The sequence below is a fragment of the Pleurodeles waltl genome, chromosome 3_1 (assembly GCF_031143425.1).
Source record: "Pleurodeles waltl isolate 20211129_DDA chromosome 3_1, aPleWal1.hap1.20221129, whole genome shotgun sequence".
Taxonomy (NCBI): Eukaryota; Metazoa; Chordata; class Amphibia; order Caudata; family Salamandridae; genus Pleurodeles; species Pleurodeles waltl.
This window is the reverse complement of record NC_090440.1, coordinates 1,319,398,963-1,319,420,064: the sequence shown is the minus strand read 5'-3', so window position 1 is coordinate 1,319,420,064 and position 21,102 is coordinate 1,319,398,963. Positions and strand designations below refer to the sequence as shown.

The window sequence follows — 21,102 nt, the reverse complement described above, 5'->3', positions numbered from 1 at the left end:
TGCCTTTAAAAGATGTTTAGGTATAGATGTGATTTACTCTATGGTGTTGCAGCCTTAGTTGGTGGGACCGTTGTCCTGAGAAGATGATAAACAATGTTCCTGCAAATCAAACATATTTAGAAGTGCACAATGAATTGCAGCTATTTATTACTAAACCTACCAGGAGGAAAGAGAGGTTAAAAAGACCATATGTGATGTTTAAGGACCTAGAAAGTGTCCCAACAACCGCTGCTTGGCATTGTAACCAGGTCCAACTCATAGAGTAAGATCTAAAATGCACCCTAAATATAAAGATAGGTGGTGTAAAATATAGCTTGTCATATGGTACAGAAGTCACAACCTGCTGCTGACTTTGGATTGCACCAAATTAACCAGGAGCAGACTTGAAACAGCTGTAGGTTCCCCTTTAAGCTGACAACCAAAACTAACTGGAGTGTACAAAAGTCAGCCTGCCCTGCTGTAAGAATTAAGACACATACACCTAGTAATGCATTTCAAGGTAAGACCCAGCACTGCTCCTAGTCCCGCCTTTTCTTACTTTCACTTACATCAGACAGACTTCACCACTATGTTATCATCAAATTGGTGACATCCAAGAACACTCGCGTTCCTTTGGGCTAATCTTTCCCCAAGGCATCAATGTACATTATAGAACTCATATTCTTCATCATTAGTGTGACATTTATCGGTGAGGCACCTAATTTTGCTGGCAAGACGAGTATCGCATCACAGGGCTCAAATAATCTTATCAAAAGAGCTCAGCCATTCTACAAATAATTGAAGTGAAGATGTGAGACTTTTTACCTCCCACTGTCTTAGGTGTCCTTAAGGTGAACCCTTTCATTTGGGCCTGTAGATAAGATTCCCTGGCTTTTCAGAACCAGGGGACATAATTATTTTGTTCTGTTGCTTGGCCCAGAAGTCAGGGAAAAACATATCCACTACAAAACAGAACCCTTCTTACACTCTTCCCCATAGAAAAATGATTAGGCCTATCTTCTCTATGTGCAGAGGTTCGATTTGCAATTCTCTTTGGGATTATGGTTGCCCCAGTGTCAGAGCGGGACAGGCCAAGTCCCACAATGATTCCGGCCTGGTTCTCACTCCAGCCTGCTTAACAGCCAGAAGTCACCTTTGTAGAAGCAAATGCCAGAGTAGAGCAGCAAGAGGGTAGGGTTGTCAAACAGCTTTGCCCCAACTCATCCAGGCTCTTCAGTGATCTCCCCATCATGTAATCATGCATCAACTTTGTGGCTAGAAGCTGCACAAGCACTACCACTTGCGGGGATGGGAGCTGCCTTAACCCTGGCATGTGAAGCTCAGTCGTCCATCACCATTCATGAAGGCTGGTAAACGTGCTTGGTATTATCCCTACCAAGATGACGGGTACATCTACTGTAAGAACAACCAATAATGTAGCAGGACAAACACACACTTTACATGGAACTTTCAAGGGAATTTGAGCAACAGAACACAATCAAATTTACAGACATCATCTAAAAAAATGTGTATGCAGTTTGTGTGTAGTAGCTTGTGTTGTCACTTTAGAGCAGGACTCACCCCCTCTCTTCTTTCAATTTTTTTTCTAATTGTCTCCATTTTTTCTCATAGGTTTCTGGAGACATGATTTTGGCAAATAAATCTGAAGACATTTTAGCCAACAGTGTCCACATTGCATGGCAAATTCCCCAATATGTGCTGATCAGTGCTGGGGAAGTAATGTTTTCTATCACTGGCCTCGAGTTCTCTTATTCCCAGGTACTTGTCCTGATTGCTTTCAGAAATAAAAATTGCATTTCCACAGGTTGAAAAGGGATTGTGTTAGGATTTTCTGTCAAGAAGATATGTGTTTATTTTTACTTCATGATAAAACTGTTGATTCCTTCCAATGACATACTATGGTTATATGGTATGATCACATGCTTTTATCTCAATAGGGAATGTATACTGTAAAGTTCAACTACTGTGTTTAAAATGTATCCATCTTAATGTATTTATTTTTTGTGGTTTTGGGGATTATTACTATTTTGGAGGAGGTGTTAATCCGTCTCAAAAGTGACAGTAAAGTGACGGATATACCACCAGCCGTATTACGAGTCCATTATATCCTATGGAACTCGTAATACGGCTATTGGTATATCCGTCACATTTGGAACGGATTAACACCTCCTCCAAAGTTGTAATAACCCCCTTTGTGCCATAAAATTGTTCTGTGATATGATGTAATTTTATTATGTATGTTATGATTCTACGAGGTTATGTTATAAGATGTCATTATTTTACAACAATGTGATATTTATTCAGTTTAGACACACTGAACTAGGAAGAGGTGATTCTTCAAGTTTCTTAGAAATTTCAGGAAGTCACACTCCAGACGAGGATGTGCAAAGAACATCCTTAATAACTTTTCCTTTTTGTGCAGGAGACAAATATTGGCAGTTTTCATTTGTCTGGAATTGTAGATAATGCTAGTTCTACACGTCCAATAGCAAGAACTGTCAGAATCAATTTGACATTTATTAATAAACCCCATTTCCACATGGCCATTAACAGACATTGCCTTTTCTACATCCCCAGTAACATATACTGAATAATATTCTTGTGACCTGTATTGAAATTTACAAAAGATCTATATACTAACAGGTTAGTTTGTCAAATTCCGAATCGGAGTGGGTTGTAATCGTTCTACTCATAAATACTCCTCTTGGTGGCTGCTGTAGGGATGGTGGCCTGCTAGGGTTTGCAGACCACCACTTCTGTGATTGCCTTTAAAGAAAGAGATTACTGACACAATATTGTGGTAAAAATATCCTTGACAAAAATATTGTTTCAAAAATATCGTTTACCACAGTATTGTGCTCCTATACATATAATGGAAAGTACAAAAATATTGGAAAATGAATATCATAGACACTAATATTGTCCAAATTGTGATACAAATATTGGCTCTTTTATACAAGAGAGAGTTCAAAGTACTGAAAGTTAAGTATTTTAATATACAAATTTAATATAATTGTACAATTAATATATTCCACTAATATTTAACAATATATAAATATATACTTACATAAACACACAAACACACACATACCAATATATGTGTTTGTATTATACGAATGTATGTCAGAACCACGTCTGCCGGAACAACGTTTGCTTGAACAACGAGGTCGGAACAACGACCTCGTTGTTACCACTAATGCCTTTACCACGAATGCCTTAACAACGATTTTTCGTTGTAAAGGCATTCCTGGTAAAGGCATTAGTGATAGGCATGCATTGTTCTAGCATGCATCCCCACTGGCCACCCACCCCCACCCCTAAAATTGACCACAACCCCCTACCCACTGTAAAACCACACCAACTCCCATCCTTGCCCCTAAAACTACTCCAACCCCCACCTCCTCCCTAAAATTGCCGCAACCCCCACCCTACCACCAAAACCTATAACAACCCCAACCCCCACCCCATCCCTGAAACCTAAAGTACCCCAACCCCCACCCCTAAAACTACTCCGAGCCGCCCGCCCTGCCCCTAAACCTAAACCCCCCAACCCCCACCCCGCCCCTAAAATTACCCGACCCCCAACCCACCCCTAAAACCTAAAACCACCCCAACCCCCACCCCTAAACTACTTCGAGACCCCCACCCTGCCCCTAAACCCTCCAATCCCCCCACACCGCCCCTAAAATTACCCGACCCCCCAACCCACCCCTAAAACCTAAAACTACCCCAACCCCCACCCCTAAAACAACCCCAACCCCCACCCCATCCCTAAAACCTAAACAACCTCAACCCCCACCCCTAAAACCACCTCAACCCCACCCCTAAAACAACCCCAACCCCCACCCCATCCCTAAAACCTAAACTACCCCAACCCCCACCCCTAAAACCACCCCAACCCCCGCCCCTAAAACTAAAAATACCCCGGCCCACCACCCCTGTCCCTAAAACTAAAACCCCAACCCACAACCCCGCCCCTAAAACTAAAAATACCCCGACCCTGACGCCCCACCCCGCCCATAAAACTAAAACTAAAACCCCAACCCCCCACTCCCGCCCCTCCCCCTAAAACTAAAAATGCCCGACCCCCCCACCCGGCCCCTAAAACTAAAACCCAACCCTGCACCCCTGCCCCGCCCCTAAAACAAAAAATACCCCGAACCCCCACCCTGCCCCTTCCCCTAAAACTAAGACCCCCTCCCCTAAAACTAAAAAGACCCCTCCGCCTGCCCCACCCCCTTACCTGACCCGACCCCCCACCCCTGCCCCTAAAACTAAAACCCCAACCCCGCCCCTAAGACTAAAAATACCCGACCCCCCACCCCGCCCCTCTTACCTGACCCGACCCCGCCCCTAAAACTAAAACCCCCCACCCCCACCCCTAAAACAAAAAATACCCTGACCCCCCACCACTGCCCCTAAAACTAAAACCCCAACCCCCACCCCCGCCCCTAAAACTAAAAATACTCTAACCCCCCACCCCACCCCTAAAACTAAAACCCCAACCTCCCACCCCGCCCCTAAAACTAAAAATACCCTGACCCCCCACCCCGCCCCTAAAACTAAAACCCCAGCCCCCCACCCCTGCCCCTAAAACTAAAAATACCCCCACCCCCCCTCGTCCCTAAAACTAAAACCCCAACCCCCCACCCCGCCCCACTTACCTGACTCGTCGTCCTCCTCAGCCGACTCCCTTGTTCATGCCTTAACCACGCATGTGCGTTGTTCAGCACATGTGTGGTTAAGGCACAAAACAATGAATTTGTTGTTAAGGAAGGCGTAGTTCCGCTTTCGTTGCCCACAACTTCGTTGTTCCGGAGTCGGCCTTCAGGGCATTTCCTGTAATATACAAATACATATATATATACACATAGTGTAAAATTATAAAGATATATTTTGCACTATAGTACTTTTTTACATATTTGGAATGTATTAATGTGAATACATATACATATATACATATGTAAGTAGTCATACTAATACATTAAAACATATTGGCAATATTGATATAATGTACACTAAATATTTATTATGTTATACAACATATATATATACATATATATAAAATGTAGATTAAATTGCTATAATGTAAAATACATATTTACTATGTGTTAGATATATTTATAGATAGATAGATAACATACATACACAATAAAACCATACAAATATAAACAATTGGATAAGCAAACAAATCTTTAATGTAGACCATAAATGAAATGGTAAAACACCAAAAAACATTTACTAAATATACTATAAAATATTAAAATACATTTAAAAAAAAACCAAATAATACAAAATATAAAACAATAAAACAATAAAACAATGCTATAAAATGTATGTAACCAATATTATGAAAACTATTGGAGTCTAAGAATATTAAATATACTATTCCTACTCTAGTTTATGCTACAGTAGTGAAAGTGTTGGATTCCCAAGGTGGTGGATTTACTATTACTACACCATTCTCTGCAATAAATGGGAAAGTGTTGGACTTCCGAGGAGTTAGATTTACTATTCCTACTCCATTCAGTGCTACAGTAGAAAAAGTGTTGGACTTTGGAGGGGTTAAACTTACTATTCCCAGTCCAGTCTAAGAAATAGTAGGTAAAGCATTTGACTTCTGAGGAGTGAGATGTACTGTTCCAACTCCAGTCTAAACAACAGTAGGGAAAGAGTTGGAGTACAGAGGGGTTACATTTACTATTCCCACTCCAAACAGCTCAACAGTATAGAAAGCATTGGATTTCGGAGGGTAAAATGTACTTTTCCCCCACCAAAAGGTGCAAGGGCAGGAAAAGTGTTGGATTTCGGATGGGTAACTTTTCTTTACCCATTCTAGTTTGTGCAACAGTAAGGAAAGCTTTGGATTTCTCACGATTAAAAATGACTTTTCACACTCTAGTGAGTGCATCAGTATGGAAAGTGTTGGACTTTGGAGGGGTAATATTTACTATTCCAACATTATTCCGTGGGGGATTGACTCTCCCTATATGTAACACTCATTCTCCTCTTGATTTGTCTGCAATTATAGAACACCCACAATGCTTCATTGCATACTGGAGAGCCTTTAGCACCCTGCTACAAGTCATGGGGATAAAGACCCCCCGAGGTAGAACTGGTTTCTCTACACCCCTCTCTTTTAATTTGCCCACTATAGCTAAAACTGATTTTTCAGTATATATCATAGCCATACAATGGTATGTGTCCAAGCAAGCCAACCCTAAGTGATGAGGGACTATTTCACTACAGAAGCTACAGGGTCCACAAAAGAAACCCTGATAACAACTGGTGGGGCAAAATTAGTAACTGGATTCATATAGGCTTGGTACATGAATAATAACAACGTGTGAGCAAAGCCACATTGAAAAAGGAAATAGGGTCTTTATTTTCACTACTTGCATGGAAATGGGGAGGCAGCAAGAGAATCATGACCATTATTTGCCTTCAGTATCGATTGATACATTGAAACAGACTTTCTCACCAGTTATGTACTTTAAAACGAGAGAAGCAAAAAGTGTGTTTCCGCCATTGTCAAAAAATGTAGGTAGAATCAAAGTTCTAATGCTTTTATTTACCCTCATGCACTAACCAGAACAGGTGGCTACTACCCACCCCTAGCTGGCCCTTTTCAACACTCTGGCATTGCACTTCCTACCCCTTGTATCAGGGCTTTGAAAGCATTGGCAGTAATATGAAGAAAGTAGGTCTCTGGTAGTCCTACTTACTTTTTGAGTTTCCACCTCTTTCCTCTCCCATTCATCCTCAGCATAAATATGTAAGGTTTTGAAGATTTAAGGGCCGGACAAGGAGTCCACATTGTGACGTCATTAGGGGTGTAATCATGCCTGATGTCACTTATGCTACCACTGGGACTTCGATGAATTAGTAAAGCGTAAACCTTTCATGAAATTTGTTTGTGGACTAGAATGTCCAATAATATTTTCTCATAAAAGAAACAGAAGAATTCAGGTGGGTGCCAAAACATAGCCAGTTCAATAACACTGTTGTGCTTTTCAAGCCTTCCTTGTGCAGCCCTCTGTGAGTAAGATCTCTGAGGGTCTCAGGTAACAGATTGCTGACATACTGTTTTTTTTCCTGCCAGTCTCCTGCTAACATGAAGTCGGTTCTGCAGGCCGGATGGCTCCTGACTGTGGCCTTTGGAAATGTCATTGTGCTTATTGTCGCTCAAGCAGCAACGCTGCCTCAGGTATTGATGTTAATTTCATTGTAAGTTTTGTCAAGAACGAACCACATTAAACTTCAAATATTAGAGTTGGTACTGGATTTTTGCTCTGCAGCTGACTCAGGTGGACGTATCATATTAATTATATGTTAATGAATTACTACGTAAATTATCTAATGCAAGAGGGATGTTTACAATATTATTTACGTGACATCATTGCTTGCTGGGAACATCCACATACAAAATAATGTGAACGCAATTATGTAGTTTAAAGTTTATCAAAAGAGAAGTGGTGTGGGCCTGTAGGAACCATATGGGATGGCCTTGTATCACATTATTCAAAATGTTGTGGCTCCTCATCACTGGTTATAAATAAGAAGGCTTTTGATCTTTCAACAAATTCATGAGTCATCTATTGGTTATTGATTGCTAGAACTGATTATAGACTATTGTTTTTAGTCTGATAGTAATGGTACCTTAAATAAAAATAGTGTTCTAGCCATACTCTAATCCCACCACACACCCCTATTGTAGTAACGCATGCTTATACTGCCACCTGAAATTACCGAACTACCTCCCACCACCCTCCACTCCCACACAACAGAAAATACCCTACAACTGCAAATCCCTCAGGTGCACTCTTCCACAATACTACCACAAACCACTACACATAACCACAGTAGCCAGACACATGATGTTAGATTAACATCTCATCACTACACAATATTCCAACGTAAGCATTCTCCCAAGTATCATTCCTCCCCACAGCACCACAAAAGCAACCCATACCAGCACACTACCAACCCCAATTTGCAGTTATCATTCCACACCATAGAACCACTTTACAATACCAGGAGTTTACTTATCGCTACACATAGGGGGTGATTCCAACTCTGGCGGGCGGCTACTGCCGCCTGCCAGGCGGAAACCGCCATTTGGCCGCCACGCGGGCAAAATTCTGCGGCCCCCATTCTGACATTCCCGCTGGGCCGGCGGGAATGAGGCCGCAACACAGGAGACGGCTCCGAATGGAGCCGGCGGTGTTGCGGCGGTGCGACGGGTGCAGTTGCACCCGTCGCGCTTTTCACTGTCTGCTATGCAGACAGTGAAAAGCAGGCCGGGGCCCTGTTAGGGGGCCCCTACACTGCCCATGCCAGTGGCATGGGCAGTGCAGGGGCCCCCAGGGCCCCCAGGACACCCGTTACCGCCAGCCTCTTCCTGGTGGTGAAAACCGCCAGAAACAGGCTGGCGGTACGGGGATCAGAATCCCCAGGGCAGCGCTGCTTGCAGCGCTGCCCTGGTGGATTCTCCCAGCCGGGGCAAAAACGGTGGATGACCGCCGGCCCCGGCAATCCAACCGCGGCTTTACCGCCGCGGTCGGAATGGGGATTGAAGTACCGCCAGCCTGTTGGCGGTGCTTCCGTCATTCATGGCCCTGGTGGTCCAAGACCGCCAGGGTCAGAATGACCCCCATAGTCTTCTACTACATTACCACACTCATCACTGTGTCCCCAACACAGTGCTACCACCTAAAAGGACCTTTGAATGATCCACCATCAACACACTGCCAAACTCGCCTCTGTGCTATCACCTATATGAAGGGATTATGACAAAACAGCTTACATTATCTACTCATGCCACTACCAATCTACCACCATATGCCACTAAATTATCAATTCATAGAATCAAATTATGCTGACCACTGCTCCAATATCCATATAGCTCGACACTGCAAATGTACAGGTATAGATATACAGCAGTGACAAAGCACCACACCACCAGATTTCAGTACCACAGCACCACAGTAACATAATCAAGTGCAGCAACACAACACCAATACAAAATACACACCAACACACCCAAAAACCAGTAAAGCATATCATTATAGACAAACCTACCGGCACAATGCCATAACAACAAAACAAAAACATAACAAATGACAAAAACAAACAGAATAATGCATGACAAGGACACCACAGCAACAAACATCAGTACAATCCCAACCACACACAACCACAGAAACACAAAATTAAAAGGCAACACAATAAAATCACTGAAGTACACATAATAATATTGGTAATTCTTAGCATTTTAATCTTTTAACTGCTAAGACTTTCACACCCACAGTGCTGAGTCCTTTTTTGATGTTTGGGACACTTTTTGCTTAGACCTTCAAAACCCTTGTTCCACATAAGGTGTCCAGGCCAAATGTGTGTCCTTTTTTCCAATATCCTGGGGATAAAAAAGGTACCCAGGGATAGTAGACATCACTTGATGGAACAGAATAGGCAAATATTTCTAAATGTTGGTATTTTATGGACAAAATCTAGAAAAATCACCATACAAGAAAGCATATTTTGTTTTGCAAAAATGTCAGCAATGAAAGGTTTGTTGTGCTAGGATCTCCGTCTTTCCAGCTTTTAGGAACAGACAGAGTGGTATCAAAAACCATCTGGTACCACAGTTTTTGTATTTTGATAAGAGATAGCTTTTTTTCTTAATTGTTGTGCTTTTAATATACTTACAGTTTGTGCTAGAAACAGGTGTGAAAGACCTGGGTGATCCAGGAAAGCTATATATTTCTGAAAAGTAGACAAAATTCTGAATTCAGATTGTGTAGATCTTTAAACATTTTTGCAAACAAACTAATCCCTAAAATGAAAAAAAAGCAATGAAAATAAATAGAAACATTAGCAATTGGTGATAACATTTTCATCTGTAATTGTTTGTTATAATGGCTAATTTACTAAAGCCATGTCATGTACATTCTGGCCTCAAGGATATATGGGGTATGGGGTTTTACAACAGCATGTGATGTCAAGAGCCAAGAACTAAGCTGCAGTTAATTATGATTTATCATTGTGTGTTGACCACACAGAAATTCATATGGTAAAAATCCAATAAATAAAGATGGATGGGAAGGAAAACTATGTATTTTGGAAATGTACACAAAATACTGAGTTTAGGAACAGTGATTATTTGCACACCTCTGGATTTGGGGTTACCCATAATATCATGTGATTCTAGGGCATTTTTTAAAATGAGTTATTTCTTGTGCACTGATTTATATTTGGAAGCCACACAGAATGTGACTATTCTGTCTTCCCACATGTCACCTGCTATCACTAGTGTCCTACTTATGTGGCCCAGCCTAGTGCCCTTAACACAAAAACCCCAAAACTTGACCTGAATGCACCATATATCACCTAGAAAAATCAACACGTTTTTTACAATGTTGTTAGCTGCAGAATTTTGGCCCTAGCTCAGCCACCACAGAAAGAAACCTACCAAACCCAAATATTTCTTAAATGCACAGCGTGTGTGCAAAGAAATCTTGAAGGCGGTCTGACTTGTGTCAATTATATTAACGTTTCCTACCCACAAAGCCTTGCAAACCTCAAGCTTTGGCCAAAAACACATTTTCCTCACATTTCTGTGAGTGAAAAGTCTGGAATTTATGGAGCTTCACAAATTTTCCACCATCCAGCATTCCCACACTAGACCCAGTAGAAACATTACCGTACCTACGTGCTTTTGCCCAGAAACCACAACATGAAAGGCCTCAACATGCAACATGCACAAAAAAGGTTCCCCTTGAAACCACTACTTTTTTGTCCTCGATCCACTCCTACTCAAGGAAACCTACCAAGCCCAAACATTTCTTAAAATTAGGCACCCGGGACAATCCACAGAGCTGTGTCTTCCATGAATCCTATGATTCTTTCTTACCCATAAGGCATTGCAAACCCCAATCTTTGGCTACAAATTCTTTTTTTTCTCACATTTATGTGAGAGAAAGATCTGGAAGCTGTTGGGATCCGCACAATCCCAACCAACAAGCGTTCCCACAGTTCTCCTGATAAAAAGGGCATTATACGTGTGTGACTGAGCCTGGCATACATGACACAAAAAGCCCTAAAACATGATGTAGGGACATCAAAAAACGGAGAGAAAAATGACCCAGTTTGAAGAAGTGAGTACCTCTAGGATTTGGGCCGTGGCTAATCGCCATCCGAGGATATTCATCAAAATAAGAAATACCTGAAAACTAGACACACAGGTGTGTCCAGAATGCTGTAACTCTCATGAATCCCACAGCATTTTCTTACCCTTAAAGCATTGCAAACCTCCAGCTTTGGCCACAAACGTGCATCTTCCTCACATTTCTGTGAGGCAAAGTTTCAGAATTTGTAGTGATTTACTCTCCTCTTTCTAGAAATGCCAACCTCAAAGACAGAGGAGGCGGCTGACAGGAGATATCCCACTGGATGCTTGTAAGTGTACTCTCTTGCTCTTCATGGCACCACCTGGAAGCATCTGTGAAAAGATGGACAGAAGGAGGAATAACTGCCCATATGGATGGAAATACACTTCTAAAGTTATTAGGGTCCAAACGAGTGTATAAACAAGCTACATTGGACTTCAGCACAGCCTTGAAGTAATTCAGGCACCAAATATATCCATTCATAGGTACTGCAACACACTCCCCAAAAAAATAATTAGAGGAGGTAATTAAAATAACATCCCACAGCAACTAATGTTAAAGTAAATAAGACAGTTTGACTTTTAAAATTACATATATGTTTACTGATAAAAATTATATATTGAATATTGATTAATTGTTTTTATTTATTAACAATAAAAATACAAAATAAATTACACTTTTAAACTCTGTAAAAATACACATAATTTAAATTAAATAAACAGATTTCTTTTTACCAAGTTTATAGAATATTAAAGAACAAATGTTAGTGCTAGTGGTTAATTGTTTAGGTTATTTTATTACATTTATCTGTATAAATAAATGTAAGATATTGAAAATATGTTATATTGTAATATGCATTATATTTAATGAGTTAATGTGACATAGATTTGTGTTTTATTAGTTTCATATTAATATCAATATTTTAAATTATCTTGGATATATGTTGCATATGAAAATATGCTTGTAATTAATACCCTTTATTACATTACCCTAAACTTTACAATTAGGATATCTCCACCTCCATCTCCACCTTTAGTATTAGTAACTTACACTCATAAATTCTGTTGTAAAATGTTCCACTCCCTCATTTGATGGGGGAGACACATAAGTTATACTAGGTGTAAGTCTCCATTCGCAAATGATGAGTATTAAAAAAGTGGAGAGTTAATAATACATACATTATATAGTATACACATGTATATTAATCTTAATGAATCGGTCCCACTGTGTAAGAGTGAAAAAAAAGATATAAAGCAATAAAAAACATTAACAAAAGCATACAGTCACAACCAGAGAAAAGGTGTCTGCTTGGAAGATGGGAGTCAGAGGAAAAAGCAAATATCGTGGCACTCAAAAAATAATAATAATTGGGGGGAGGGTAAAATTATTCCATAACAGAATAGGAGGGAAAGGAGTGTGCTTAGGAAGGATTGGTCAATTAAATATTTTAAGTGCTGTGTGTTTTCTGGTTCCTGGAGCATCAATGCAAAATGTAGTTAAGGATCGGTTACCTAGGGATTCGTTCGAATGTGAAGAATACCATTCTAAAGAGGTTGAAATAGTATGCTTACTGTGACACCAAATATATCTTGTCAGGTGATCTTTTTCATGAACTACTTTTAAAGGGCCTGTGCTTGCTTTTCCCATTGGAATATTAGAAATCTCGGCAAAGAGCAGCCTCACGCCCTCCTGTCTTAATGTCTTAAACAGTGCTTGAAAGAAAGAAAGAAAGAAAGAAAGAAAGAAAGAAAGAAAGAAAGAAAGAAAGAAAGAAAGAAAGAAAGATTGAAAGAAAGAAAGAAAGAAAAGAAAACAGTGGTAAAGGGTGAAAATAGAGATGGAAAAGAACCTGCAAGAGTGAGATAAAGAGACCGTAATTGTAAAGTAATAGACCAAAGAGCCATGAGATAGCATTGTGACTAGGCAGACTAGATATTTGTTAGCCCCAGGATGATACAGCACTGATTGTGGGCTCCAAAGAAAATATTTTTGCATCTGCATCTAATTTGGTATATACATGTATACACTTAAAAAAATCAAAGGTTACAGAGGCGTCATCGTTAGACTTAGATTCTCATGACGGCTGTAATATCTGGGGTAATTAGCAGTGCACGGTGAGGGTGTGAGTTACTTACTTTAGGGCGAGAGTTATAGTTACTTCAAAGAACTATGGGCCAGATGCAAGAAACGATTAGCGAGTCGCAAACGGCAAAAATTGCCGTTTGCGACTCGCTAATCGCATTTCCCTATGCAGAAATGCATATTGCGAGTCGGGACCGACTCGCAATATGCATTTCAGAATCGCAAATAGGAAGGGGTGTTCCCTTCCTATTTGCGATTCGGAGTGGCATGCAATACCATTTGCGACCGCATATGCGGTCGCAAATGGTATCGCAGTTACCATCCACTTCAAGTGGATGGTAACCCACTCGCAAATTGGAAGGGGTCCCCATGGGACCCCTTCCCCTTTGCGAATGGACCCAAAACAATTTTTTCAGGGCAGGTAGTGGTCCAAGGGACCACTACCTGCCCTGAAAAAATACCGAAACTAAAGATTTCGTTTTTTTTTTTAAGTGCAGCTATTTTTCCTTTAAGGAAAACGGGCTACACTTAAAAAAAAAAAACTGCTTTATTGATAAAGCAGTCACGAACATGGAGGTCTGCTGACGACAGCAGGCCTCCATGTTTGCGAGTGCCTAGACTCGCTAAGGGGCCGCAATTTGCGACCCACCTCATTAATATTAATGAGGTGGGTCATTGCGACCCCATAGCGACTCGCAGACGGTGTCTGAGACACCGTTCTGCATACCAATTTGTGAGTTGCAAATTGCGAGTCGCAGGGACTCGCAATTTGCAAGTCGCAAATTGGCATTTTCCTACATCTGGCCCTAAAACTGCTGAATTTCAGTGGTTTTGTACGAGTGAAATCTGAGCCTAACTATAAAGTTCCTGTAACCTTTGGTTTTTTAAATGATTTTCTATTTTTTTAAATTCCTTTTTCCTAACTATAATGTCCCTGTAACCTTTGGTTTTTTCAGTGAATTTCTATGTATTTTTCAATGTAATTTTAATTGCTATACGTTAATTCAACCATTCCCCATATCCACCCTAAACCCTAACAACACTTTACCACCTAAAACCCCATACCACCCAAAAACCCTTACACATCCTGAACCCCAAAAATACTCTTGCCACTCAAAGACCCATACCAACCCTAAACCCTAAAAATTCCCTTGCCCCCCGAAAACCCATACCAACCCTAAAAATAAATTGTCCTTACCACCCAAAAATCCATAACCCACCTAAATACTGAAATACCCCTTGCCAACCAAAAGCCCCAAACCACCCTAAACCCTTATATTACACTTGCCACTCAAAAACCCATACCCACCCTAAACCCTAAAATTTCCCTTGCCACTCAAAAACCCATACCCATCCTAACCCCTAAAATTACCTTTGCCACCCAAAAAACCATACCCACCCTAAACCCTAAAAAAACCCTTGCCATCCCAAAACATATACCCACCATAAACCCTAAAATTACCCTTGCCACACAAAACATACTTATCCTAAACCCTAAAATTTCCCTTGCCGCTCAAAACACTAAAACTACCCTAAACCCTTATATTACACTTGCCACTCGAAAACCCATACCCATCCTAAACCTTAAAATCACCTTTGCCACCTAAAAACCCATACCTACCCTAAACCATAACATTTTCCTTGCCACCCAAAGACGCATACCCACCCTAAGCCCTAAAAATAGTCTTGTAGACCAAAAACCATACCCACCCTAAACACTAAGAAACCCCTGCCACTCTAAAATCCATACCCACCCTAAACCCTAAAAATTACCTTGCCACCCATAAATCCATACCTGCCCTAAACCCTAAAATTATTCTTACTACCCAAAACCCATACCCACCTGAACCCTAAAACAACCTTTTACCTATCTGTAAAACCTTTATAACTAATATACCTTTACCATTCATTCCTTTAGAACAAAATTTGTTGTAATGGCATGCGTTGTAAAGGCATGCATGGTAAAGGCATGCATGGTAATATTGCATGCTTATTTAAGCCTGCATGGTAATGGCATGCAGGGTTCAGCCTTCATTATAAAGGCTGTTTCCCCTACAGCACAAACCATAATTTCTATGACAAAATGAACCCCTCATTTAGTTTCTTTCTAATATAAAAATGTTAAGTTTTACCAGTTTGACTCAATCAAGATGACTTCAGGTGTGCCACACTTTTGTCGTAAGTAAGTCTGTTAGCACTTTAGTTGTTCTTTAGAACAAACTGAAGGCTGAGGTAGAACACTAGGGAATCAACACCTGCTTCTTTTGGAACTATATGTTTTACTAAGAATGTCAGACTCATCCGGCTGAGAACAATGGTGTCAATTTACAGAAAAGAAGCTCTCACTTCAGCTTTTCGAGCACCTTTCATAACCTCTATGGGACAATCATGAGAAAATAGTTGTCTTTCAAACATGATTCATGAAATCCCAACAGGGTAATATCACCTTAGAATACACCACAATTCCTAAAATTAGTATGGTATCATAAACAAATTATTTATTTTGTAACTAAAATTTGTTATCACCCTTTATATGTTCTCCTTTTTGTGACCCTCAAAACCTGCCATTCACTGCAATGCATTTCAGTGGGGTGCTAGCATGTATATTGGTCCCAAGATAGCTGCCAGCACGTCCTGGTAAAAGTGCAGACAGCCAATAAGATCTCACCATGAGATCTGTGCTTATGTTCTACCCAGATATACAAATTTGGATTTCCATTACTATCTCAAAAACTACTGAATGGATTTACACCAAATAAATGAAAGCACAATCTGTGTAACGAAAGCTTGTTTTGTGTCAAAATTGGTGTAATTCCATCCAGTGGTTCGGGCTGTAGTGTGTTCAAAGGTCCTATGGGAATTAACCTCTTTTACTCTGCCCCCGCTTGACGGATCACCCCAAAATGTTCTGTGCACAACAAGAATCACTGGGGCACTTTTTTTGGAAACATTTAGTGAAGATTCGTCAAACGGTGCCAAAGATATAGACAAGTAAAAAAAAATGCTTTTTCTATGGAAACATGGTCCTAACTATAACTACATTTTGGGGACTGCCAGTAGGTAATATCTATTACCTAGTGGCTGTCGTCACTAGGTAGTTATAGTTAGGACCATGTTTCCATAGAAAAAGCATTTTTTGACTTACCTATATCTTTGGCATTGTTTGACAATTCTTCACAAAAGTTTCCCAAAAACTTTTTGCTGTGCACTGAAAGTTTAGTGGTGATCCGTGAAGTGGAAGCTGTGAAAAAGGGGGTTCAAAAAAGTTGTGTTTCCCATGATAATTCCCATAGGACATTTAGACGCGTCTACAGCCCGAACCACTAGACGGGATCACACCAAATATGACATAAAACTAGTTTTCGGTACGCAGATTATGCTTTCACGTATTCAGACTACATCTGTTCAGTATTTTTTGAGAAATTTAGGGATATTCAAATTTGTATATCTCTGGCCGCGAAGTATTCGCATACAAAGACAAGTTCGTTCAGGGAAATGCATAGCTCTGGTTGGCTTGCCAACACTTCAAACCAGGACATGTTGGCAGCCATCCTGGGACTCAGCTTCAAACACTTTGGTTTTTGACAGTGGGACCTGTCAAACAGATCCCGCTGTCAAAAAAGATTAAATGCTTTAGCAAGCATGGAGCTGCTGTTAAAGCAGCTCTGTGCTTGCTGAAGCAATGGCACCACGAGGGAAGCCTTAAGGCTTCTCCCTCAGTGCCAAATAGCCCATAAAGGGCATTTTGTTAAAAAATAAAATAAAATAAAACATAAATGAATAAATATGTAGGGACTACAGGGAAAAAACTAAAGCAATAGCTCAGTCTGAAGGTCGCAGACCTTCAGACTGAGCATTGAGGGTTCGAGTCCAGCTGAACTAATTTCCCTCCTTTAAAAAAAAAATAAAGTACATATTATTATATTTTTTTTAAATGACAGATACATTTTTTATTTGAAATTGTACACAAATATCTAATTCTAAGTATCTTTCTTTCTCTCTCTCTGTCTCTCTTTAAATAAATTTCCCACACTCAGACACCCACTCAGATACTTACACAACCACTCACAGACCCAATCAGACACTCACACACCCACTCACAGACCCACTCAGACACTCACGCACCCACTCACAGACCCACTCAGACCCTCATGCACACACTCACTGCCCAGTCAGAGCCTAACTCGCACTTTCGCCATGCACAGCTAATTACTCCACATATTATTTCATTGATGGCACCTTCTATGTCATCTTTCATATTATCACTTCAACGTTTGCAATAAAATTATTAATGAGACATTTGAGCATGGAGAGGGCATGAGTTATAGTTACCTTAGGGCACGAGTTATAGTTACTTTGTTAGAAATCTAACTATAACTGCTGAATTTCTATGGTTTTGTATGTCTATGTAACCTTTCTATGGTTTTGTAACGTCCCTGTAACCTTTGTTTTTTTTCAGTGACCATATAAAGATATATATATATATATATATATATATATATATATATATATATATATATGCATATACATATTTATACACTTAAAAAACAAAGGTTACAGGGACATTATAGTTCGGCTCACATTTTAAACGTACAAAACCATAGAAATTCACCAGTTATAGTTAGAGTTATCTCAAGTAACTATAACTTGTGCCCTTAGGTAGCTATAACTCGTGCCCTCGCCATGCAGTTTTTCGTCAAACATTTTACTGCAAATATTACAGTGATATTATCAATGATGTCATCAAAGATGTCATGAGTGCTGTGGTTTGTGTGTTAGTTAGCGGTCCTGGGTGATGGTGTGAGTTACAGGAGTTACAGTTACTTTAGGGCACGAGTTATAGTTACTTGAGATAACTTTAACTATAACTTGTGAATTTCTATAGTTTTGTGTGTTTAAAATGTGAGCCTAACTATAAAGTCCCTGTAGCCTTTGTATTTTAAGTGAATGTCTATGTTTTTTTAAATTCTATTTCCTAAATATAATGTCCCTATAACATTTGTTTTTTTCAGTGTATATTGTATATATGTAAATATATTTACAAATCAAATTAAACATTGGCCTAAAAGGCATTCCTTAATTTAATACTAATATTGGTAAAATGCTAATGCACTCATTACCTCTTTACGAAAATGTATGGGTTTGAAAATATTTTTGAAAAATGTAACTTTAATTTAATTAAAGAGGTTTGCAATAAAAAATGCATTACCCACTACCATTATTGTAATTGTAAACAAAACACATGTTTAAATGGAAAATGCTACATTCCTAATTCAGCATACTCTGTTTTTGTCTTTCCCAAATAGTCTAGGCTTATTATGTCTATTACAAATATAAACTACAGTAAGGACCTAAATAGAATGGGCTTGGTGGGTGTGGGGAAAGGGAGAACTGTTAATATATGAACAATAACTGGAATAATGCATTGTTGCACTTTTGCAAGTTCTGATATTTGTGCATTTATCAAATTTGTAGGGCAATGGTCTTATGGCATTTGCATTTTTTTTGCAGTGGGCTGAGTTTGTCCTGTTTGCAGCTCTTCTCTTTGCCGTCTTCATTATTTTCTCCATCATGGGATACTTCTACATCCCAGTGAAACCATCTGACTTAGAGGAAGAAGTGGAAGAAGATAAAGAAGAAAAGAAACAGCCACAGAGTGGTGAAAACATCCTACAGCTGATGGAAAAGAAAACCAAGCTATAGCTTGCCCTTGTTTTGCGGGTCATATTTATGTAGTGTTATATTTGTTTCTTCAGATTGCCGTTTGTAATACCAAGTCACAAAAAATCTGGCCAAAATGTTATAAAATTACAAAGGGAGCCAAAAGGTAAGTTGGAAAATGCTTTGAAGTTGGCCAGCCTCTCATCTTCATCCCATTGCTTTGTAATCCCAGTGTGGTACCTAGGCCCAACAGAGAGCATTTTCTGCTTAAGAGCAGCCTATAGAGCATGCATAGTCTGAAACAGGACATTTACTGTGTTCATAAGTATACCATCCATATTCAAAACATTTCCTTGATGGTGACCCCTACAATTGGTCAGTAGCATTTCTATCTAACATAGCAAGTTGGCATCCAATTTATGAAATACCCAGGAAAAAGTTGGAATTTTACACTCTACATGTGATATATAGATATATATATCTCAGACTTTTTTTAAAATTCTGAAAGTATCACAGGTCTTTAAATGATCACAAGTAGGGATTGGAGAAATGCCTGAACTTCAAATGTCTCTTAAATTAATCTAAACATTAATCAAATGTTTCCATAAACCTTTTTGCACACCCTTGGAGGAGTGAAAGAGCTTTCCATGAAATAAAGCTACAAGCACAGACTTTGATGATAACCACGATCCAGTCTTTTGGTAGGCAGCTCTATACTTGCAGAGATTCCCTTTTACAATACTACTCTAAGATGTCTGCCACTATTGGATTCCCACAGGACATGGATTCCCGAGACTTGTGGAATTCTCTTCTAGTTTCAGTTTGCGGCATTTTCAAGCACTTCAGGACCATATTGAACTCCACACTGCTCAAAAAGGGCTACAAGAAATACTGTGAAGGACATTGTGATATGATTAAACCAATTTGTTCCTGCTTTTGCAATTGCAATCCGTTAAACTACCTATGAAACCTTTAAAACAATCCTTTGGGATCATGGAAGTACCAGCTCCTTTTGGTTCTTTTTAGGTCTTGGTTTATCAGGGTATGTTCTATGAACTTTCCTAAATAACTGAGGAGCATGATTGTTTTCTACTGTTCCCACAAACCTTCTCTACTCCATATCATTTCCATCGCATCTCCTATTGTAATTTCTGCCTTAAATAAGTATTGTCAAAAACATTGCATTTCACATTCAATAGCAGAACCCTGAATGATGGGTGAAGGAGGTTCTCCTTTTTGGTTGCCAACTTTTACAGGCTTGACCAGAGATATGTGAAATAAAGGATACATCTTCTTGGAGTCTGGAATTTAAAAGCACTAAGACTTATAATCTTGCTTGTTGAAAGTTCACCAATACATATGGGCTGCAGTTTTCATTTTCCATGAAGTTTGATGTGTTTTGTCGATAACTATACTGCGCCACCCAACTGATAGGGGTTTTTCTTCTTCTGACTTCTTGTTCTTTCTATTTTGGTTTTGCATTCATCAGATTTTGAATGAGGGTCTAATATATTGTGTTCAATTGTGTAACCTTTTCTTCAGCATATGGATTCATAGAGGGTTGATTTAAATTTCCTGAATGAAAGATGGATGAGAACCATGAAGACTGAACAAAGGAGTAAATCCAGTTGACATTTGAATAGAGTGGTGGCGGAATTCCTCTAGCTATGAATGAACTACCCAGGATGACTGATCTTGAATAAACATCCTAAATATGTCTCTTTTTCTTAATTTACCCTCTCCGTTTGATTGTGGATAATATGCTGACAGTTGATGTAGACAGTTGAATAAGAAAGCATCTTACAGGGAAAGAGGAATAAGCATATTTCTCCTTGTTAAGCCTCTCTGTAGCAAGCACAACATTTTGATGCAACACCCATTCTCCAAGCTGCTGCACTGCGTTACAGTTCTCAGTAATTCAAGACAGCATAAATAATTCATTGTGTGCTTTGCAAATTCCCTTTAAGGACTTTTGTTGCCTTGCAATGACTTGCTTATCACAAGGACAACACAAGTCACCCATAAATATGGTCCCTGGTTACTAATTTCTTGTGTATGGAGGTATCATTTCTTATACCATTGTAACTCGTGCTGAGGCCAATTTCTCTCAGCTTCTAACCCAGTCTTAAATCTATTCCGGAGACCACACTTTCTTTATTTGTTCTGCAATAAATTTGGTTGGAATAAAAGG

The 21,102-nt window shown here is 39.7% G+C and overlaps 1 protein-coding gene across 1 annotated transcript in view; it reads left to right on the top strand.

Annotated features, from left to right (window-relative positions):
• Nucleotides 1-20,628, top strand: part of SLC15A2 (solute carrier family 15 member 2) — a 429,960-nt gene extending 409,332 nt beyond the window's left edge. Inside the window, exons 21-23 of the mRNA XM_069224674.1 lie at nt 1,612-1,758; nt 7,103-7,207; nt 18,762-20,628. Coding sequence (XP_069080775.1) covers nt 1,612-1,758; nt 7,103-7,207; nt 18,762-18,953 — 444 coding nt within the window. The 3' untranslated portion in view covers nt 18,954-20,628. The remainder of the gene's footprint in view (nt 1-1,611; nt 1,759-7,102; nt 7,208-18,761) is intronic.
• The last annotated feature ends 474 nt before the right edge of the window (nt 20,629-21,102 follow it).